This window comes from Diabrotica virgifera, chromosome 1, assembly GCF_917563875.1.
Source record: "Diabrotica virgifera virgifera chromosome 1, PGI_DIABVI_V3a".
NCBI lineage: Eukaryota > Metazoa > Arthropoda > Insecta > Coleoptera > Chrysomelidae > Diabrotica > Diabrotica virgifera.
Window position 1 is genome coordinate 72,436,368 of NC_065443.1, and position 25,154 is coordinate 72,461,521.

At 34.5% G+C, this 25,154-nt stretch overlaps 1 protein-coding gene across 2 annotated transcripts in view; it reads left to right on the forward strand.

Annotated features, from left to right (window-relative positions):
* LOC114325470 (uncharacterized) overlaps nucleotides 1-25,154 on the forward strand; it is a 43,102-nt gene that overhangs the window by 12,432 nt on the left and 5,516 nt on the right. Inside the window, exons 2-4 of one of the 2 annotated variants that reach the window (XM_050663559.1) lie at nucleotides 17,856-18,209; nucleotides 18,268-18,413; nucleotides 19,320-19,463. In XM_050663559.1, the coding sequence (XP_050519516.1) occupies nucleotides 18,029-18,209; nucleotides 18,268-18,413; nucleotides 19,320-19,463 (471 nt within the window). In that variant the 5' untranslated portion in view covers nucleotides 17,856-18,028. Of the gene's footprint in view, nucleotides 1-17,768; nucleotides 18,210-18,267; nucleotides 18,414-19,319; nucleotides 19,464-25,154 lie in introns of those variants that run through there. The other variant, XM_028273552.2, reaches the window with a different exon arrangement.

Genomic DNA, 25,154 nt, shown 5'->3' on the forward strand with positions numbered 1-25,154 from the left:
TTTCTTCATATCCTTCTGCTATTTTTCCCAGTAGTTCTAGTGCATCTAAAAATGTTTGTAGTTTCCCTGCGCTTCCATCAAACTCGTTGGGCAATACCTTGCTTGCAATATTCAAAAATTCGTTGATTGTCAGAGCCATGTTTAATATTTTTATATCTTGTTTTATGTCGCTTTTTCCCTCTTCTATTTCCTCGCCAATTTTTCCTCTTCTATCTCCTCGTCACTTTTTTTCTCTTCTACTTCCTCGTCGCTTTGTTCTTCTTCTATTTCCTTGTCGATAGACTGATGTATTGAACTTGGAACTACTGTTCTTAAGTTTACAGCTTGAAATGAGCGTATAACTTTGTCTTCCAAAAGAATCAGAGACACGAAAGCATAAATTCTATAGTCTTACGAGGTATAGTAAATATATATATATATATATATATATATATATATATATATATATATATATATATATAACATATTATGTCAAAAATAGTAAAATATATAAAATCAATATAAATCACCATAAAAATCAGTAGTCAAATTGTGTAGTTACGTAGGATGTAAAAGACGTGAGTAGCGATAAATGCGTTTATTGATATAGACGAACACAAGGATATATTTCAATCCCGGGAGAACCGCTGAACACTGTAACTGATAATTGATACGCGATTAGCTGAAGACTGAATGAGAACTCTCTTTCTAGGCCCAAGAGCCTAGTTTTATAGAAGCTTAAATTGGGTCATAGGTGACGCTAGTCCCCCGTGATTTGTATATCTAATTAATGTAAATAATTCTACTTTTGTCAGCAGTTTCGTGACATTTCCAAATTATATTGTTGATAATTGACCAATTTGTATCTAAACTAATTAATCTACGTGCGTGAATATAAAATAAATAAATTCGTGCGGTCTACTGGGTGATAAAATAATTCTGTTCAATATCGAATATGAATTCTGAATATTTATTATTGGACATACTGCCCGCCGGAAGCTGTCCCAAGTATCAGTGTTTGAGGTTTACAAGTATAACATAAATATAAAATATAACAACCATATCTCCAATATGACAACATACATAAGTTATTAATAAGTAGTTTAAGAATAATCAATATTTTTCCAACTGTTAACTTAGCTTTCACCGTCCGACTCTATATTTAGATCAAAATTGGGACTACTAGATGAAAAAAAGTTGAGGGGGATGTCGGCTTTGGAAGTCGACGGGGAGGCGTCTTTCCGGTTACGAGCTAAAGAAGTTACCTCGTGGTCGGGTATCTGCCTAAGTGCTTTGCCTGAGCGACATTTTCGTATACCAGGACAGTATCTCCACAATATGAGCAGACCCATCACCACAATCGAAGTAATGACCCCGGTGGCCGTTAAATAAGTCCAATGTGACTCATGTATCTTTCGCCAGGGCGTATGCGCTACTTCTTGCTCCAGACTTTCTTCGTCCAATAGTATAGTACGGAATTCATCGCCTTGTGTGTTAATGTGTGTGGGTTGAATCGTATTTAACAGATGTCTTGGCATCGTCAGCAACTGCGCTACAGGAGTGATCGGAGTCTTCAGGTAGCTGGTTATCGCTGTCTCCACCCCGCTGCTAGTGGGGAGTAATGTAATGTTTTTCGTTTGGGCGATGCATCGGGGCGAGAGTTTCAGAAATGAGACTCGCTCCAGAACTCTTTCGTTCCGATTTCCATCACAGATAATGGACAGGTGTATCGGAATCGGTGTGATTATTAACCAAAGGTTGGGTGTACCCATCTTACTCCACTGAGCTTGATGTATTGCCCGGGTAACCACTGGACATGTGCTATTCTTAGATCGCTCATAAATTTCTTCCAGTATACAGTTTGGTTTGGTATCCATGTTCATTACGGCCGTTGGAGAGCACGCTATCTGTGCCCGTGCCAGCTGTAAGCATCTTGCTTTATCTTCTGCGGTCAATTCGAAGTAGTGGAGAGTGTTATAATCTACAATCAGTAGATTTCTTGGGGCGACAAACGAATGCAATACTGACCCCTCGACCTTAAGTGGTATCGCGGTGATCTTGAGCATGCTGTAATTATTTCTCCCTGTTACTATGAAGTAGCCGATGACCTTTATATACTTGTCGTCATGGCTGACCTCTGTTTCTATAATGGGTTGTCGTCGTATTTCCACTCCTTGTGGTAGTATCTTCCCCGCTCTTTCTATTAACTTGGTTATTTGACCCGGCTTTATTATATCAACGAAATGGCCGTGGTTGTAGTGCAGGTTTAATATTCCCTCGTAAAATTGAATATATTCGTTTATGAACTCCGTAACTTGTAATGCTATGGTTTGTATTCGTAACGTGCTATATTCGGTTTCTAGTCTTAATGCTTTGTCTTCTACTTCATTGAGTCCTTTTGATATTTCTTGTAGGCCTGTGAATAGTGCTTTGTTAAACTTGTTCATCTGTTCATTTATCCTCATCTCCGTGTGGTTTATTGACGTTATTGTCTCTAACATGATCTTTGCCTGATGCTGTGACCCCTTTATTAATTCTCTCTGGTTTTTGTCTAGTGTCTCAATGTCACTATAGGCTTCGTCGTTCACTCCAAATATGGAGGTTAATATTGTGCCTAATATTCCTCTTTTTTCTCTTCCTTTTATTTCTACTGTCAACGCTTCACTTATTGACTCCGCCTTCCTTTGTCCTTCCTCTAACTTCCCTATTATCTCCTTACAATATACGATTTTTGTCTCTTGGCACAGATCCCGTATGCCTTGTATCATACTTCCTATCAGTTGATGCTCCTTTTGAACTCTTCCTTTTTCGATTAGCACTTTTATTCGGAATGTTCCTCGATCTATGTAAACCTCTCCAAGGTCTTCAGTAAATAACCCTGGTTCCGGATTATATATTTTATACAGTTCTGCATTCATGGGTTTCAATAGTGTTAAAAACATTATTGCGATTAATATTTTCTTCTATCTTGATCCTGATGAATTCTTTGGTTTTTCCTGTTTCTCTTCTTCTAATTTTATCAGCTTATGTATAGGTCTTTTTGTTATTTTCCCGTTTGCCTTTCTCACTGACACTACTCTGGTTAATCCCTCCGCTCCAGGGTGTGTTTCTATTACCCTTGCTAGTGGCCATCTACCTGGAGGTGTATCCTCTTCCTTAATTATGACTATTTCTTCTTTTTTTATGTTTGGGTGTGTTTTATGCCATTTATTCCTTTGTTGTAACTGTTGCAGGTACTCTTGCCTCCAAATCTTCCAGAAATCCCTTTTTATTTTTTCCAATATTCGCCACCTTGCTGGCATCTTCAAGTACGTCGTGAGCTCTTCTTCCCGATTCGGTGATACAATTTCTTTCCCTATAAGGAAGTGAGCTGGTGTGATTGCTATTTTTCCTTCTGGGTCTTCTGATGATTCACATAATGGTCTCGAATTCATACAGGCTTCTATTTGTGTTAGCACCGTACTCAGTTCTTCTTATGGCAGTACTGTTTCCCCTATGATTCTTTTCAGATGATATTTCATTATTCGCACGGCGCTTTCCCACAATCCTCCGAAGTGTGGCGCATATGTAGGTATGACGTGCCACTGGGTGCCTAGTGCAATTAATCCTTGTTTTATCTCGTCCTCTAGGTTTTGATTTTCTTTTTTTAGTAAGTTTGCCGTTCCTACGAATGTGGTTCCGTTATCACTGTAAATGTTGACGCACTGTCCTCTGCGTGCCGTAAATCTTTTGAACGCCGCAATAAATGCATCTGTAGACATATCACTTACTACCTCAAGATGTACTGCCTTTGTTGACAGACACACAAATACTGCAATGTATCCTTTATAACTCCTTTGTCCTCTGCCTTTCGTAGTACTTATTTTTATCGGCCCGGCGTAATCTATCCCTGTATTCGTGAAAGGATGACTCGGGTTCACTCTGTCCTCCGGCAGGTCTCCCATTAACTGTTGTGCTACTTGTCCTTTATACCTCCTACACTTTATACATTTAGTTAACTGACTTTTCACGGTTCTTCTTCCGTTTATTATCCAATATTTCCTCTTTATGTATTGTAATGTCTGTTGTAGTCCGCTATGTAGATTTTTTGTATGACTGTCCGATATAATTAACTTTGTTAATGCGCTGTCCTTAGGTAAAATTATAGGATGTTTTTCCGCGTACTGTAGCTTCGTGTGCCTTAGCCTTCCGGTGACTCTTAGAATCCCTTGTTTATCCAGGAACGGTACCAATGATGCTAATTTGTTTTTCCTGTCTAGTTGCTGTTTCTTTTCCAGTTTATTTATTTCTAGCTTGAAGTTGTTAATTTGTGTGAGTTTTATCACTTTTAACAATGTTTCCTCTAATTCTCGGACTGTAAGTTGTCCTTGAGTTTTGTCCTTCTTTCTGCAGTTGTTTGCAAATCTCATACAATATGATACCACTCTTCTCATTTTTTCTAAATTCGAGAATCTCTCGCATATGTCTTCCTTTATCGTTACCATGTGCGTCGTTACTTTCGTTTTGACTTCCTCCTCATTTGTTTCAGGTATATCCTCTGCCGGTAACCTCAGTGCTTTTTTACTCGTTAGCCAAGTTGGTCCCTTCCACCATAACTCTGCTTCTAATAACTCTGAAGCGGTACTTCCACGTGAGAGGATGTCCGCTGGGTTTTCTTTCGTATCCACTTTATGCCAATTTTCTGGCGCTATAACTCCTTTTATCTCCTCTACTCTGTTGGCGACGAACATTTTCCATCTTTTTGATGATCCCTTTATCCAAGCCAGGGTTATTGTTGAGTCCGACCATGCATATATTGCCATGTTCTCCCTGTTCAATGCTTGTAGGGTTTTCTTCATTAAATTTGCTAATAGTACCGCGGCACACAATTCCAATCTTGGTAATGTCGTTTTCCCTTTCAATGGTGCGACTTTAGATTTTGCTATCAATAGATTTGTTTTAATTTCCGGGTCTAATACCCTAGAATAAATAACCGCTCCATATCCTTTCAGAGACGCATCTGCGAATCCATGTAGTTCTACTCTGTTTGTTTTATTTAAATTGTTCCACCTGGATAATGTTATTCTCTCAAGATTTATTAATTGTGCCTGATATGCTTTCCACCGGCTTTGTTGCGCGCTAGTTAATTCTTTGTCCCAACTGGTCTTTTGTTCCCAAAGTTCTTGTATGAACATTTTCGCCTGAATTACTACTGGTGCTATCCATCCTAATGGGTCATATAGTTTTGCTACTTCTGACAGTATGTGTCTTTTCGTTATTTTCTTTGTCGTCGTTATTTCTATCTTGAATCTGATTGTATCTTCTTTGGGTGACCAATGTATTCCTAACGTCTTTCGTATTTCTTCTTGCTTGAATGCTTTTGAGTCTACATTCCTCATTTCTTCCGGTACGTTCTCCATTATTTTTTCTTCGTTGCTCAACCATTTTCTAAGTGTAAATCCACCTTTCTTAAAAATTTGTATTAGTTCCTTTTGGGCTGCTTCTGCCTCTTTTAACGTCTCCGCTCCTCCTAATATATCGTCTACATACATATTTTCTTTTATTATTTTCGCTGCTGTAGGGAAATTCCCTCCTTCATCCTCTTGTAACTGTTGTATTGTTCTTAATGCTAAAAATGGTGCTGCGGCCGTGCCGTATGTCACCGTCTTCAATTTATATTCTTGCACTGGATCCTTTGTGTTCTTTCTCCAGAGTATTTTTTGATACATTTGGTCTTCTTCTGCCATTCTGATCTGTCTAAACATTTTCTCCAGATCCGCTGAGTATGCTACCTTATGGGATCTCCATCTCAATAGTATATCTGTCAAATCCTGTTGTAATTTTGGCCCCGTGTGCATAATATCATTTAGGCTTACTGTTGATGATCTTTTACTTGATGCATCAAACACGGCTCTTATTTTTGTTGTAGTGCTGTCCTCCTTTCTCACTGGATGATGAGGTAGGTAGTAACCTCCTCCCTGGACTTCCGCTATTGCCATATGACCTTGGTTTTCATAATCTTCCATGAATTGTCTGTAATTCGTTTCTAACTGTTTGTCTTTTGTGAACGTCCTTTCAAGTTGCATCAATCTGGCGAATGCCTGCTGCTTAGATTCTCCTAACTTTGTGACGTCTTCCTTAAACGGAATTCTCACTTCGTATCTACCTTCTTCATTTCTTTTTATTGTCTGACGATACATTTCTTCACATTCTTGCTCTTCTACTGATAAACTTGTTTCTTGATTCACTTCTTCTAATTCCCAGAATTTCTTTATTTGTATGTCCATTTCTTGTCTGGATATCATACAGCATACTTCTGCTTTTGTAGTCTCCCTTTCTTTCGCTATCCCCGAAATTATCCATCCTAGTTTGGTGTTTTGACTTAGTAATTACTTCTTCTGTGCATCCCTTCTGTCAATATGTAACTATATTCTTTTACTCCTAGCAATAAGTCTATTTTTCCTACCCTGTAGTATCTTGGGTCTGCCAGTAGCACATTCTTCTCGTTGTAATCCTGTAGGACTATGTCCTGTTCCGGTAAATCCCTTGTTATTTTCGGTAGTACCAGTGCCTCTATTTCCATCTCGAAGTCACTTTGGTAATGATTTCCGATCAATAGTTTCATACTCCAGTTGGCTGTCTTTTCCCCTGACGAGCCTATTCCGGATATGGTCGCCTGTATTGGCTGCATTTTTGTTCCTAGCGCCGTCGCCGCTTGTTCCGTTATAAATGCACATTGTGACCCTTGGTCGATCAATGCTCTCATTATGTGAGGCTCTCCATTCGCATCCCTTACGCGTACCACTGCTGTGGCTAGTAATGCTTCACCTTCCTTATGGCTTGCACAGTTAACTGAGTTCTGTCCTCTTTGCTGTGTGTTGTTGTTTCTTTGCCCATTGTTCCCTTGCGTATTGTCTCGTCTTCCGTTATTTTGTTCTCTGGCGTTGTTGGAATAATTATTTCCTCCTCTGTACCTGTCCGATTGGTACCCGTTTCTTCTACTGTTTGATTCTCTTCCATTTCTTTCCTGTATTTGTTCTCCTCTTGTTTCATTTGTGTTTCTTCTGTTGCCTGTGTTTCCTGTTTCATAATGCAACGTTTGGTGGTGTTTGCACCTAACCTCCACAGTCTCCGCCACAGTGTTTGCACCTAACCTGTGAAAAGCATTGTTTCTCCTTCTTATGTGCTAGACAATTCGCACACCATTCTTTTTCTCGTATTATCCTGTTCCGGTCTTTTACCTTGAGTTCCAGAAATTCTCTGCAGTATGGTACTCCGTGATCTCCGTTGCATATCACGCAACCCATTCTTGTTTTCTTACCCGTTCCTCCTTGTTTCTCTTGTCTCTTTTCTGACTCCAGCAGTTCCAGTGTTTGGAATCGTCGCTGTAGAAACGTTTGTGTTGACTTGAACGTCGGTATCTCTCTACTGTCTCCGCTGTGGTTTTCGTATAGTCTCCTTGTCTCATTGTCCCATTTTGTTATGCTAATTCGCGCTATCAATGGGCTCCACGCTTCCGTGTCTGTTCCCAACCCTCCTATGGCTTCCAGGCACTCATGGAAGGTGTCATGTAGTGATTTCAGTGCTCTAGCGGAAGAATCCTTTACTTCCTGTGCTAGTAACATCCTGTCTATTAGTTTAAACAGTATCATCCTCGGATTCTCATATCTTTCCTTTAACATGTTCCATGCCACTTCGTAGTTGGCTTCGGTTATGTGCAAGTGTTGTATCATCCTGTGGGCTTCCCCTCTTACTTGTGTTTTGAGGTACTGCATCTTCTCTGCTCTCGACAACTGTTCGTTTTCATGTATTACCTTTGTAAGCAGGTCGTGGAAAGTTCTCCACGTTTCATATCTTCCTTCATACACAGGGATTTTTACCTGCGGTAATGTTACTCCCTCTCTTCTCTGTGTGCTGTCTGGTCGTTGCATTGCAGGCCGCATTTTCTTTATCGTTTCCCTGACCTTCCTCCTTAGCTGATCTATCCTCTCTACTTCGTCACTGTCTATAACGTCTAGCTCATCATTTACTGTTGCTTCTATGATGAGTGTGTTTATTTTCTCCATGTGTTCTTTCAATTCTGCTTGCAGTTCTTCATCGTACTGCAACTCCTGTTCATATTCTTGTAATAATTCCTCGATTTTTTGTTTTCTTATTTGTATCTCCTTTCCTTTTGTTGTCTTTCCTCTTTTCAGTATTCTTCCAATAGAGTTTTTCCCTCAATATATGTCTTAAAAACCTGCTCGTAGTATTTTGTTTCGAAGTACTTGTCTTTCGTTACTCCGCTATCTAATAATTTCTCGTGGTTATGCCCAAACCTTGTCCAATAATCCTCTAATCTATTCTGACGCTCTTTAATGTATTGTTGATTCTTGCGAGATCCAGGGTCTCTCTTAAGAGACGACACCTGTTTAGAAATCTCTCCTCCAAGCTCAGCTTGCTTGTTCTGTAACGCTTCCATGTTTAAATCCACGTACTTTCTATTTTATGCAGTAATAAATGTTTTTACCGTATTTTTTCGTAACTATTTATATTTTCAATTTACTGTGATTCACCTTTTGCTGAATCGTAAATAGTAATTCTGTAGACCTTGCTGAGGTTTGCTTATTTATCTGTAGGTCAGTGTTATATGTGGGTTAATGTCAATCAAAGTATTATGTTGCACAGTTATAAATAGAATAATAAGAATACAACCTCTGTATTACGATGAGTATTTAAAATAATGCGATCTAAAATTATGTAAATGAAATACCAAGCACTATGAAATTATTAGGGTATAATGTTTTTTCTTTATCAACTTGTAACATAAAGAAATAGGTAGGTAGGAAATATTTGTAGGGCTAACCGTTTATTATTATTATAATATAGTCAAAGTATAGTTAATATATAAGGCAAATATAGTTAGAATCAATAAATAAATATAGGCAAATATAGTTAACAAAAATAAAAGAGTAAATAGTTAGTAAATATTTAAATTTATTTGAATGGCAACTATTGTATAGAATGCACTAAAATTTTTGTAAATATGTATAGGTCGAATAATTCGGTTTAAAATTGGAAAGAATATTGCGTTATACGATACGAAATAGTTGGAAAAATGTTAATTTGTTCAAAAACTTACGGTTTTTTTTTCTTTTTTATGTTTCTGGACTGGCTCTGCATGCGCACCTGGATATGCCCTCTGACCTGCAGTTTTCTTTCTGGATCTGCAGTAACTCTTCTGGGTACGGCTTCTGGCCTGTAGTTTTCTGGATACGGCTTCTGGCCTGTAGTTTTCTGGTTACGGCTTCTGACCTGTAGTTTTCTGGATACGGCTTCTGACCTGTATTTTTCTGGTTACGGCTTCTGACCGTTATTTTTCTGGATACGGCTTCTGACCTGTATTTTTCTGGTTACGGCTTCTGACCTGTATTTTTCTGGATACGGCTTCTGACCTGTATTTTTCTGGTTACGGCTTCTGACCGTTATTTTTCTGGATACGGCTTCTGATCTGTATTTTTCTGGTTACGGCTTCTGACCGTTATTTTTCTGGATACGGCTTCTGACCTGTATTTTTCTGGATACGGCTTCTGACCTGTATTTTTCTGGATACGGCTTCTGACCTGTATTTTTCTGGTTACGGCTTCTGACCGTTATTTTTCTGGATACGGCTTCTGACCTGTATTTTTCTGGTTACGGCTTCTGACCGTTATTTTTCTGGATACGGCTTCTGACCTGTATTTTTCTGGATACGGCTTCTGGCCTGTAGTTTTCTGGATACGGCTTCTGCTTCGCTCGGGTTCTGTTCTCCCGGGCCTAGTGTCGTCTATTTGCTACTGATTTCGATTGGTGTGGACTGTACTTGTAGGCCTCCTTTTTTTCTCGATAAGGACCATGTGTAGTTACGTAGGATGTAAAAGACGTGAGTAGCGATAAATACGTTTATTGATATAGACGAACACAAGGATATATTTCAATCCCGGGAGAACCGCCGAACACTGTAACTGATAATTGATACGCGATTAGCTGAAGACTGAATGAGAACTCTCTTTCTAGGCCCAAGAGCCTAGTTTTATAGAAGCTTAAATTGGGTCATAGGTGACGCTAGTCCCCCGTGATTTGTATATCTAATTAATGTAAATAATTCTACTTTTGTCAGCAGTTTCGTGACATTTCCAAATTATATTGTTGATAATTGACCAATTTGTATCTAAACTAATTAATCTACGTGCGTGAATATAAAATAAATAAATTCGTGCGGTCTACTGGGTGATAAAATAATTCTGTTCAATATCGAATATGAATTCTGAATATTTATTATTGGACACAAATCAAAATGTCATAAAAATCAGTAGGTAAAATAATAATTGGATAAAAAGTCGGTAAAGATAAAAATATATGCTAATAAATATATAAAAATCATATAAAAATGTATCATTGCGTCCTATAAATAACCATGATATTTGTAAAAAAAAATTCCCTATAATACCAATAAGGTAATTAAAATAGAATTGGTAAATAAAAATAGGTAAAACTTAGATTATGTGTATCTTAAATTACGATTATAGAGGAAAGGCACCAAATTTGAGACAGGCGCCTAATTTAAGACACCGTCGTATATTTGTGTACGATGGGTTGACATCTAGTGAAAATATTCAAAACTGATCATTCTGTGAAGTTAGTAGTAGATCTGCTTTTAGTTGGCGCTTAGAAGTGACCGTTGTTGTTTTGTCGACGTTAATTTGATTTACACCATACACAAAGTTTTTCAGAATTTATAAAAACTTACAATACATCAAGGTAAGATGATTACATTTACTCCAGTAATTTTTTTTTGGTAGTTTAATATTAGTTAATACATTTTATGCAAATTAAACCGTAATTGTGTGGCATACATAACCAACAAAAATCCGTTTGATTTTTTTACGGAAAAATCCTAATTTGAGACACCTGTAGGTTCCAAATTTGAGAGTGTCTCAAATTAGGACCCCGTGTACAATTTGTATTTTTATGTATTTTTTTGTTTGTAGATGCCTCCAAAAAATAAAAAATAGAATGCAAATGATATGATACGGGCTGTAAATACAGTAAGAAATAGAGAGATGGGCTATTTGAGGGCCTCAAAAGTTTTTGGAGTACCAAAAGGTACCTTAGATCGATATGTGAAATCAGACAAGATTCCAGAAGAACTCGTCGGGATATCAATTGGCTGCCGACCTATTCTTCCTTTGGAATTAGAAAATGAGTTGGTTGAGTATGCCCTAACTATGGAGCAACGTTATTTCGGGCTAAGAGCGCGTGATATAAAACGACTGGCATTTCAACTTGCAATACGAAACTAATACCACATCCATTTAGCGTAGTCAAAAAATCAGCCGGAAAGAAATAGTTGAGACTCTTTCTGAAAAGTCATCCGATGCTTTCAATGCGTACTCCTCAGGGAATGTCATCTGCTCGAGTAAAATCCTTTACTCATGAAAATTTATCCAAGTTCTTTGACCTGTATGAACCAGAATATCTTAAGCTTACTAACCCTGCACAACGTATATTCAATGTAGACGAAACAGGTATTACAATTGTTCAGCACAAACATAGCAAAGTCATTTCTATGAGAGGGAAGAAGCAGGTTTCGTCACTTACTTCAGCAGAAAGGAGCAAGCTGATTACTGTTATTACATATTTGAATGCTGCAGGAGTTTTCGTACAACCATTTTTAATCTTCCCTAGAAAAAATATGAGAACAAAGTTGATGCTAGGAGCTCCCACTGAAGAGTTGATGTCAGGTTGGGTACAGGCCGATATTTTCACTAGATGGCTACAACACTTCATAAAATTCACTAACCTTCAGCTGCAGACCCTGTTCTTCTCGTCCTTGATGGCCACTATTCTCATACGAGAAACGTTGCTCTAATAGATTTGGCCAAACAGAATCATGTGACGATTATTTGCCTCCCACCACATTCTATACATAAACAGCAACGTCCGAAGAAGAAATAGCAGTACACGAAGACGTAGGTCAACCTTCTACATCAAAAGGCAAAACATCAAAAAGGAAACGGAAAGTTTCTTCGAGTTCAAGTTCAGATAACAGCGAAGATTTTCCATTAGCTGATTCATCGTCCGACGAAAGTGGAGAAAACGACGCGGAATGTCTATTTTGCACCGAAAAATTTTCCGACGATAAATATGGAGAACGATGGGCAAAGTGTTACCAATGTGGCAGGTGGGCACATGAAGACTGTGGAGAAATAAAGTCCAGCACATTTATTTGCCTTTTCTGCGAATGAAAGGGCTTTTTTGAATAGTATCTCAAATTGGGGTACCTGTCTCAAATTTGGATACCTGGCTATCTCAAATTAGGCGACCTTTTATTTTTAATATTAAATGTCGCAAAAAAATTAAATGTAATTTTTTTGCAAAAATATATGTCTTATTCGCTTTATTTATTTTTTGTTGTGTTGTAGAAACATTAAATTTAAGTTTTCAAAATAAATGTTTTAAAATTTTTTTATATTCTGTATTATATTTGTTTTTCAAGAAAAGTGTCTCAAATTTGGTGCCTTTCCTCTATTATTATTATATTGTGAATTACGACTATATCATGGAAATACCATAAGAACAGATAATATGGACTCACCACTTTAAACGTCAATGTTCGTTGTTGATCTCGCCAGTCCACGATGAATGTTCCTTTTGAGGTTCCTTCTGTGGACCTTCCATAGTGACCACGCCAATCTAAGAATCAGAACAGCCGTAATTATGTAAAGCAGCACCTTCAGCTCCGTATCAGGTTTGACGTCCTTACTCTTGACGATAAAGTTACTGTTCACTACTCCATTCTCCTGGAGTTCATCCTTGGACGACTTTCCTCCCATACTAGTTCCAAACTGCTAGTTCCCGTGTTCGTCCCTGGTCTTAGATCGCCATATGCGGGTATGCACCCTCGGGAAACATCTTAGGGTAGTTGGGGGTAGTTACCCCCTACCAATAGGGGTTGCAGAATTAAACAATATGTATAACTGCTTATTTATTACCAACTATAAAGACCACAGTAAATAGTTAATGTGCTCGCGGTAAAACCATCTGCTAGAGCATCTGGATTAAGAATGTCCTTTTTAATAATACGAATGAATTAGCATGAATTACCATACCTTCGTGTTTATATAAACAAACTTATAACATCTAGTTTGTTTATATTGTCGACTCAGCGTGGCCATGACATACGAAAATATGAATTAGTTGACTATGCAATATCGTCGACTGGTGCTTCTAACAAAACTAGGTGACCCAGTAAAAATGTAAACAAATGTGTATGTTTTGGTTTTCGTTTCTAGTACATTTAAGAATTAAATGAATATGTGTTGATCTCAATTTTGGATGTTGATAAACCCTTACAATAATGACCGAAAAAATCTAAAAAGAAATTAAACGAATTAAAAAATTCATTTTTTGAATTTGTTTAAAAAAAAGAATGTGTGTGTACTTTGTACGCACGTAAGAAGTTATACTTCTATTACATATTATGTGATTTTAACGAAAGTAATTTTACTAAACGAAATTAATTTTACTAAACGAAACTAATTTTAATATTTACTACTTTCCAAAAAATTTTATTAAGACAATACCAAAAATTTACAAAAATAAAAGAATAAAACGCACACAAACACATTGAAAAATGCCACAAAGAAAAAATGATTTCTGAACGATAATAATTGTTGGCAAAAATTTTAAATACGCATTTTCTGAAAAAAAAAATTATATAATAAATGTACTTACAATCATAAAATGCATAAAAAAATAAAAACTTGCATCGGGATTCGAACCCGCGAATTTGGGGACGCTTTGATTCGTAATCGAAGCCTAGACTCACTCATCCAATTACTCATTACTTGTCAAGTGGAAAAATAGGTCAACTGAATGTTTTACTGTTTGAGCGTTATTCTGAATTTAAATCAAATTATGTGGTTTGATTTTTGTGGAAGAAAATATTAAAATATAACAAAACAGTAAGAAAACAAATATTAGATGAAGATTGGTAGAACTTTTGTTGGTAATCAAATTAAGCATGTAAATCAAAGCATTACATACCTACTAGATAAATAAATCTACGCCAAAAAATCATAATTTAAAAATAAAAATCGGACCTAATTTCGGATTTCTCTCTAAAATCCCCATTCTTGAGAAAATGAATTTATTCCAACCTAATCCAAATGTATAATTACAATATGATTATAATAAAAACTACTTACCAAATTAGAATGAGTCCTTGTCCAACCAAAATAGTCCAAAAGTCCAAAAATATATATGAAAACTATTTAAAAAGGCAGTATAACTATTAACTAACTTTTGTTTGTTGTTTCTTTTCACACAAATTTCAAAACGCAACAACCATAAATAATCAAACCACAGCCGACATATTGAATAATTTTTGACATGTCATTTGAACATCCAATCAGAACAAAGTTATAATGCGCATGCGCCGGGATCGTAGGTATTAACATATAAAAATTCACCCTCATATCGTCCGTAAATTCAAAAATTGTTTAAACAATTTTCTGACCGCGGCACCTCCTGGCACCCTGTGGATTTGTTATAAGGGACCCTTTTTTAGTAAGTTTGTGCAAAAAAAAATCGAATCAGAATAATTTACCTAACGCGGGCGACCATACAGCCTGGACTATACAACTGCAAGCAATTCAAACTAATCGGACATCATTCGGACATTACGAACCATTACGAACTTATGCCTCCAGTTACGTCGCGAATCCCTTCTCTTCGAGATGCGCAATATATTATCTTGTTGATCACACAGTGAAAGCGGGATATAAAATGGTGAAAGTAAGTTTATAACAATAGCAGATAAAACTGATTAATTGATAAATGTAGGGTTATTTATTGAATTTAAGGGCCAATTTCTCATATCGAGTTCAACTCCAGTTTAACCTGAACTTCTAGTAAACGTCAGTTTAAAGTCAAAATCGTCTTTCTCAATTCACGTTCAACCGATGGCAGTTTAAACTTGAACGATGCTTGAACGGTGGAATTCGGCCGTTCAAAGATTTCAGAACTCAGTTCAGATGATTTCATGGACTACGCATGCGTTGTATTAACACGAAACGCTGTCATAATATAAATATATCCTATTTTATTATATTAAGCCTAACGATAAACGATAACATTATTTTTGTTTTTATAATATTTATTTATAATTATTAAAATGACTATTTGACTATAAATACTTAAATTTAACTTTATTCAAAAACAGCATAAAAATGGTAGTTCAAAATGGCGACAGTTTTTTACCTTTTGCCATCTAATGGCATTTCTCGAAAGCTGTAGAACGAGCGCTGACATGAACGCGCAATGAGAAATGCATTTCAAACAAAACCACAGATCACGGGTGAACCTGGTTCAACTGAACCATAGATTAACGCAGGTATGAGAAATCGACCCTAACACCTTAAAGGCCCCGTCTCACCATCAAATAATTGACAGTTATTTGATCAAACTTGACAGTTAGTGACACAAAGTGACAGTTAGTATGTATAGTTTGTGTCACTAGTCAAGTTTGACTGTCAAGTTTGATCAAATAACTGTCAATTATTTGATGGTGAGACGGGGCCTTTATAGTTCTTCTTAATATCTTTGCACATGCATGAAATTATTCACGGATTACTTTTTAAACTAAGTCTCTTTTTTACTCACATAAAATATACCCTGTTTTTAAAATAGGAGGAGTTATTCAAAATTACCGCACCTTAATGTTTGTTTGTAATTAGTTCAAGTCTAACCTCAGGCAAGTTTACTCCACTGTTATGAAATTTTGACACTACTATAATTTCATAGGTTAATTAAGTTATATCGGCGATTTTTTGTGTTTTCTGTATTATTCCTTTAATCTATAGATTTTTTAGTGTGCTTTTATATAATAAACTGTTGTTTTTAGTACATACTCTTTAGTGACGTAATATATATTTATGTATTACCGTCGAAGGCCCACGGTTCTTAGACATTACTACGGTTGCCTAAATCGACTAACCAATGAACATTAAGGGTGAGATTACGTCACGATAGTTTACTGTCATTTGAATCGTAATATGATTTTTTTCGAATCCTGAGAAAACCAAGTATTTTAGAAAAATTTAAACGCAGGATGCAAGATTACATTATTACCGAGGGCGGAAAGCCCCTTAGAATAAACAAGCAGATTCTATTGAATGAAATATTTGAAATTAAATATCACACTTCTCTTTTATTTTCAGCCCTGTAACTTATTAAAATAAACATTATAGAAGTTTTCAGGGACTTTCAGCCCTCGGTTTGTCCTCGACTTTTAAATTTTTCAAAAATATTTATTAGTTTTCTCAGGATTCGAAAAACATGAATACAATTGAAACACATTGAGAATTTTGACATGCGTCAAAATTTTGCATTTTACAGCTTCTATTAAGATGTTAACTCAATGTAAAATTCTGAACTATTGAATTCCAGCTTCCCTAATAATTATTGTACATCAAAAGACATTAGAAACTATTTGTAGAGGATTGAAATCTGTATTGGAAATAACTGTTAAAATTGGTCTACGTAATTAAACATATTCCAAAATTTTGTAAAAATGTAATGCATTTTAGTTTTCAGCCCAAACTTAGGCCACACACAATGCAATAATGTTCACATTTTTGAACTGTCAATATTTTTATTTTATCATCTATTGTTTAAAAACAATACAGTTGATAAGATACCCTCAGTTGCGGAGAAAGGATTAATAATAAAGATTTTTTTATTCAGTCAATGTTGTGAGCACTGTCAGTTAAATAGTAACGTGTGGCCTTACTTTTACACGCATACCTATTGTGGCAAATGTATCATATTTTTCAAAATTTTGGAATGCATTTAAATCGTAGAACAATTTTAACTTTTGATTTTAATACAGATTTTAATTCTCTACAAGTATTCTCTCATGACTTTTGATGTAAAATAATTAGGGAAGCAGGTATTCAACAATTCAGAATTTTACATTGAGTTTCCTATGGCCCTTTTTACGATTCACCACCCGGTATAAGATAAAATGTGTACTATTTGTCTAATTATTTCATAATAACACAAATAATACACATATATACACAACATTCAATGATCGAAAATCATTTAAAAATATGGGAATGTAAACTCTTGTGACGTAAAGTCAAAAATATAAGTCTCCCCACCACCGTCGGACAAGACAACCGTAATAAAGTCTAATAACCGTGTCGAAGGCCGACATAATCAACCAAAAAGATGTATGTATTTGGTGATTCTTCTAGTGACATTATTGGGTGTTAATCTGTCTTTTGAGTTTACTCCTCCTGGTTTAAAAACGGTATAGTACGGCAAAATTATACCGCTTGTCCATGGAAACCGCAATAAGTTAAACAAGGATAAACAATACGGAATGTCTGTGATACCTTGTTTACTATGATTTTTGACGTTTATCATTTTCAGTGAGAGTGACATTTGCGCATGTGTTGTGTTTATTTGGAATAATATATTGGAACTTATATTGTGTTTATTTTATAATGTTATATTGTGTTAAATATTTTATAACATATTATAATATATAATTACATATATTATAAATGTACGTATAGTTAAATATAAATTTATAATATAACTTTATAAAATAGGTCCACAGATAATAGTAATTTCCTTAATTACTACATTGACAGTACTTATCAATGATATTTACATATCGACGTACGTCACTTAATGTTTTGATTTCAAAATGTTTGTTTTCAAATGTATCATCATTACGTTTGTGCAAAGATATGATGGAACAACTATAACAAAATTTTCAATTTTTGAAAAGGTGGAAAATTATTTTTGTTATAAGCGTGTTGTGTTCTGTGATCAAAACTGATTCACTGTTCTACAATTTACAGGACGACGTAACTGTCAAGTCATGAGTCGGAGTCGAAAGAGTCGAAATCGTCGCCATATTCGCTATTGTTTAGTGTTTACCACTATTCCTAGTTGAAAAACCAAAATCCCAACTGAAGTAGTTCCCCTATTTAGTAATTTTTAATTTTTTTATAATTTTGTTGGCTATAAACAAATGGAAACAGAAGAAGTTGAAGTTGTGGAAGTTAATAAAGTTAACCAGGAAGACACTGAATATTTTATTCCTGTTTTATTACCAACATCTTCCACAAAACCTACACTTTCAATACATTCTAGGGGAAAATATTATAAACAAACATATCGGGCGGCTTGGGAGCACATGCCCGATTTTAAAGGTAAGTAATAATGTGTATACAATTTAAACAGTTAATAAATTTATGTTTTATTTAATAGGGTGGCTGAAGGGGGTAGAAGGTGAGCCTACAAGAGCTTACTGTACATATTGCCACAAGAACTTACATGCACACATGAATAGTCTTTTAAAGCATACTTGCACTATAAGACATCAAAAAGCTGCTCAATTAAATAGTGCTAGAAAGGTAGGAATTCAATATAAATTTTACACCTTACTTTAAACCAGTGGTTCTCAACCTGTGGTACATGTCAGTACATACCACAGGTGGTACATAATATCATTATTTGTGGTAATAGGTACACAAAACGCAAAATCACAAAAACACAGCCAAAGTCAACACATTGTAAAATAACACAAAAATTGAAATACAGTGGAACCCCGATAAGTCGGCCTCTGATAACCCGGAAGTCCGGCTAACCCGGGCCGATTTTCATCAGACAAAACAACCATTTTTTTTTAGTTTGACTGAGTTTTGTACCAAGAAATGAACAGTGCTATATACAACTGTATGTAATTTAGATGTACTGTGCATATGTATTTCTTGTCTTTGCAAATATAATGGAGTTTTTCTGTCAGTATACCATATTTTACTAATTTTCTTACCATATTCTCCGGATAACACGGATTTTCAATAACCCGGATCGGCCTTGGTCCCAATTAATCCGACTTATCGAGGTTCCACTGTAGTATTTTACCTTACAAGTTCACTATGGGACTATAAAACTAAAATAGGGGAGCATTGTTGAAATGCCGTTTTATTTTATCCATTTCTGAAAATTCCAGCATATAAATTATATTTAATTAGGTTACTTGGCTTGATAGGTATTTAAGTTAGGTGGTACAGTCGAACCCGCTTATTAGAATACCAGTTATAGGAATATCCTGCTTTAAGGAAGCTTTCTACTAGCCACCAATGATCAGTTATTATTGGAATATCCCGGTTATACAAATACTTTTGCTTGGCACAAAAGCTATTCCAATAAGTGGGTTCAACTGTACCAAAAATAATAAAAAGAATTTTATGGTACATGATACATGACTCAAATAGGTTGGGAACCAGTGCTTTAAACATTATGTTGGTATTTTTTAGAGTAAAATAGCAATAAACATGAAGGAGTCCATATCAGGCAATGAAGATGATAAAGATGTCTCAAATGAAGAGTCTGAGTTGGAAGAGGAAGATGATGAGAGATCTAGAGAACTAAAACCAATTAGTGAATCTACTGCAGATCAAGTAAGCATTTGTTAAATTATTTCAAAAAAAGTAATGGTAAATGTTGAATAAAAGGGTAGGCCTTAAAAATTTTTTGTAGACTTGATTTTTTTATTTAGTTAGTTCAACTGATTTTAACACGTTGACGGACAGAACGTCTATAGACATCTAATTTCCATTAATGTAATGTGACACAACATCTATAGACAACATTTTTAAAATAATGTGTTGTGTTAAACGTGTTAAAAAACTTATTGTTTCTATAAACTATAAAGCGCTAAAATAAATTAAGCAATTTCCCTATTCTACTATGCAAAATTCATATAGTGTCACAACACTTGCTTATACATTTGACGCACTGTCCGTCAACATGTTAACTTAATTTTTTGTAAAGCGCACCAGTGCGTCCACCGCATTTTTTCAAAAAGTTTCAATAAAATGCGTAAATCGCACTGGTGCATCATGATAAAAATATTAAAATGCAGAAAAATTAATTTTGAAGTTATACTTCTTTAGCACGAGGGTGAATTTTTACATTCCCTGTCGCATGCACACACTGACAGTATGTTGTTAGTTGCTAAATCATCCAATTTATGTATTAGTCTGGGCCGATTATCGGAGAACAGACCATTTTTGGAAAAAGTTATTTACCAGCAATTTTATTGGTAGAATCGAATCTTATGATTGTATATATTAATAATATAGCTATGCAAAGTCCGCATATAGTGTGCTACTTTTTTTATAAACAAAATGGCGCCTGAAAATCATGCTTTTGTCAATTTCTGCTCTATAACTCCAAAGATTTTAACTTTACACCAAAAACACCCAAATAAAAATTCACCATAATTAAATTCTGCATAGAGACATGTTTTTCCCGATTTGCTTCTTTTTCCAGCAAAGTCTTTAATTTTCAACTAAAATTTTAGATAAGTAATTGTTTATCAATAATTAAATAACTTGGTAGCATAAAAGCTCTTTTCGTATAGATTATAATTCCAGAAGCTGATAGAAATAGAATGAACAGTTTAGCAACAATTGAATTGTTAATTAAAAATTTACAGTAGCTATAATAACCACAATAATTATGATACATAAGAATAACTATGATTTTTGTATAAAAAGACACTGTACCTATCTAACATACTTAACAGAATTGAACTTGGACTATTTAAGCAGCCTCAGGAATATTTTAAAATTATAAACAATGTTTTGGATTATAAACAGATAGAATATCTCGGGAAATATTAAATTAAATTAAATCACGAAAACGATATTGGAAAAACAGCAGCAGGGCGCTTCTTTTAAAAGAAAAAATGTTTAATTGTGATGAGTGGTTCCTGTGATAAAACCGGTCAAAGTTGACCGGCATTTACGGCAAAGATATAAACAATAGGATCATAATTTTTGAACCATCACCTTTTTATTATAATAAAAACTATCGATATTACGAGTGAAAATTGACAAAAAGCAAAATTCCTATCAAAAATTAGGTTGGAGAAAATGTAAGGGAGCGTTCAAGTATTACGTAACGCACGTGGGGGGGGGGCGTCAAAAATCTTCAAAAATTGCGTTACGCAATAGTTAAACGCCCATTAGAGTGCGTTACTTAGGAGGGGAGGGGGGGTCAAAAATTTTCAAAAATCGCGTTACGTAATACCTGAACGCTCCCTAATCTCAAAGTTCATGGAGCAATTTTCTTCATTCTTTTTTTGTTCCCAAGTAACTCGAGTAGAGCCATCTAACTAACGCATTATTAAATGTCAAAGTTGCTTTTGTTTTGTTATAATAAATTTATTTATTATAACAAAATTTTTAATTTGTTTAAATAAAGATTGTTTAAATAATTATACAGCTTTCAAATGAGAATATTTGTGTTTTTAACGTTAAAAGGTACACTTGCAGTAAGTTTATCTAAAAAAAGTCTACAACTGGAAAAAATATGTAGTTTTTTCTTATAAATAAATTAATCCATTATAACAAAACAAAAGCAAGTTTGACATTTAATAATGCGTTAGTCAGATGGCTCTACTCGAGTTACTTCGAAACAAAAAAAGAATGAAGCTCCAAAATTGCTCCATGGGAAGCCGAGAAAATGCATTTTTTTAACGTATACTGATTTTGAACTTTGAGATTACATTTTCTCCAACCTGATTTTTGACTGGAATTTTGCTATTTTTGGCAATTTTCACTCGTAATATCGATAGTTTTTATTATAACAATATATGTTATGATTACTTTAAAGATATGAAAATTGGTGTAAAGAAAGAAGATAAAAATAAAAAGGTAATGGTTCGAAAATTATGATCCTATTGTTTATATCTTTGCCGTATATGCCGGTCAACTTTAACCGGTTGTATCTCAGGAACCACTCATCAGAATTAAACGTTTTTTCTTTTAAAAGAAGCGTCATGCCGCGTTTTTTTCAATACCGTTTTCATGATTTAATTTAATTTAATATTTCCCCAGATATTCTATTTGTTTATAAGCCAAAAAATTGTTTTTAATTTTAAAATATTCCTGAGGCCGCTTAAATAGTCCAATTTTAATTCTGTAAAGTACATTAGATAGGTACAGTGTCTTTTTATACAAAAATCATAGCGACCGTAAAGTTTTAATTAACAATTCAATTGTTGCTAAACTGTTCATTTAATTTCCATCGGCTTCTGGAATCATAATCTATACGAAAAGAGCTTTTATACTACCAAGTTATTTAATTATTGATAAACAATTACTTATCTAAAATTTAGTTGAATACTAAAGATTGTGTTGGAAAAACCCGCATTTTCCGGGGAAAATTTTCGTCAGAAGTAAATCGGGAAAAACACGTCTCTATGCAGAATTTAATTACGGTGAATTTTTATTTGGGTGTTTTTGGTGTAAAGTTAAAATCTTTGGAGTTATAGAGCAAACATTGAAGAAAAAAACACGATTTTCGGGCGTCATTTTGTTTATAAAAAAAAGTAGCACACTGACTGCGGATTTTGCATAACTATAGTATTAATATATACAATCATAAGATTCGATTCCAGCAATAAAATTGCTGGTAAATAACTTTTCCTTGTATTTTGCTAATTAGCCCAGAGTATATGTATCAGCGCAACTAAGGTTTGAAAATAATATCTTAGTGTTTTTAGTAAATATATTTATTATAAGTTTTGTGTCTTTGGATTTGTCTTCCTTGGGAGTAAGATAATAAGTATTTTAAACATTTTTATATTTAATACTTCACTTGATCTATTGGTCACCGTCGTTTGTAATTACGTCCCAGAAGCCGTAAAAACAAAACCCTGATGGGTTATTGGTAGAGCATTCGACTACATAACGCGAAGGTCCCGGGTTCAAATCCTGACAAGAATGATTGTTATCCTTTTTTTAATTTTTGGTGTTGTTTTAATAAAAAAATAATGTGTGTGTACTTTGTACGCACGTAAGAAATTATTCTTCTATTATATAATTTCAACTAAGTCAATATACTTAACAGGTTATTTGTATTTTATTTAAATATTAAACTAACTTTCTTATCTACCACTTTCAAAAATTTTTTATTAAAACAACCAAAAATTAAAAAAATATACGAATCTTCCAGGATTGGAACCTGCGACCGGTGCGACCTTCCAATCACTGACTCAACGCTCTACCAACTACGCCACCGAGCTTCTTTAAATGACACGTAAGTGTCAGATATAATTACACAACACGGTGACAAATAGACATATAAAAATGTTATACCTACATAATATTTTATTATCTTACTACAGAGAAAGACAAATCCAAAAATTATAATAAATAATACATTTACTAAAAACACTAATATATTCTTTTAATGACTTATTTGCGCTGATACAGATACATACATACCTATCTTGAAAGATTAGCAACGAACTATTACTGTCTGTGTGCGCATGCGCGCAGATTTATGAAATTTTACTCTCAATCGCATCGCGCTTAAAGAAGAATAACTTCAAAAAATTTTGAAAGTGGTAATATCAAAATTAATTTATTAATTAAACAAATAAATTTTTAAATATGTATATTTATTTCGTTGAAATCATATAATAATCTTTTTCTCATGAGGATCTTTCAATGCGTCACAGTTTTTCGATTTCTTTCTAACGCACTAAATTGCATGTGACTGAAAAAAACGCACGTCGGTGATTACATTTCGTCGGTGACATTTATAACATGTATTCTAGTTGTCAATAGATGGCCGCTATAATCGAAAAAAAAATTATTTACGAATTATATAATACATATATCTACGAATATAATCTGTTCAATTTATAAGACTATACAAATCAAAGAAAATACCATTTTATAAATGCAATAAACACAATTGATTTGATTTTATGCCAAATTGCAAATAAAATGTGACAACTGTCAGATTTAACTAAAATGTCATGTCACTAAAATGTATATTATCACGGACTTACCTTTTTTCTATCATTTGTGACGCACTGAAAAATGCTCATGAAAAGAAGCATAGAAGTATAACTTCTTACGTGCGTACACTTCGCGTAAAAAAGAACTGGTACAATTCTTATAACCGAAAATCGCGTTTTTCAAGTTGTGTAAGTTGATCTTGTCAAATGTGTCATTCTAATTTCTAGGGCAACGTTGCCAGTCATCTCAATTAAGTACCCATATATTGATTCGTGTTTTATTATAATTTATGAAAATATTTCGATTGAAAAATAATGATAGTTAATAAATCTAGACATAAGTTTAAATTATTATGTTTAAATTAAAATCGAGAAGTGTGATTGGTTTCTCGTAAATTGTACTGTAAATACAAAACTCTATTGAGTTGTGGGATACTAGAATAACACACGGGAAAAATAAAAAAAATTGATTTGAAATTAATACAATATAAATAACTTTTACAGTGAACAAGAAATGTGGAATTTAAATATATGGATTACAATTCGAAACTGCTGAAATATTAATATTTTGTCATAGCTCCATTATTGTTAATCACTTCTTGTAATCTTCTGAGCACTGAGAAATAAATTTAGTTATATATTTTCATCTTCGTCCAAGCTTTCTCAGGTTTCTTCAATGATGGTCAATTGGTAGTGATAAAAATAATACCGATCTAAAACCTTTATACATTTTTAAACGTAATTTTTTTGTATTTAGATTTAGTGCAATTCCGTTATCTGTTATGGCAACAACGAAATATTGTATCCAGTCTGAACCATAGATATAACAGAATAGATTAGGCCAGTTCGAAAAATAGCGTAACGCGGAACAGTTCGGGTCGGTGGTCTATCTATCTCTCTCTACCGGCGCTTAGCTTTCTCTCTCTAGCATATGATGGCCGCCGCCTGTGTGTCACTGTCGTTCCGTTATTCCCACCTCTTCGTAGATACGCTCACACTCGCACGACAGACAAAGATAGCTAGACCACCGTACTTGATATCGGCGTTACACCCCGATGCATTGAGTGGCATATGACTAGCCTGATCTATTTTCTTTACATATCTCTGGTCTGAACACAGGTTTACATTGGGAAAAAAAGTGTACCAGTATGACGGCAAGTGTACAAAGTACACACACATTCTTTTTTTATTTTATAAAGATACAAACAAATATGTAACAGCAGAAATTATTACAACACAATTTACAAAAATTTTTAATTAAAAAATAAAAATATTAGCACAAAAATATACAAATAATAGCGTGAATTAAAAAACTTATTATTTTTTTCCTAAG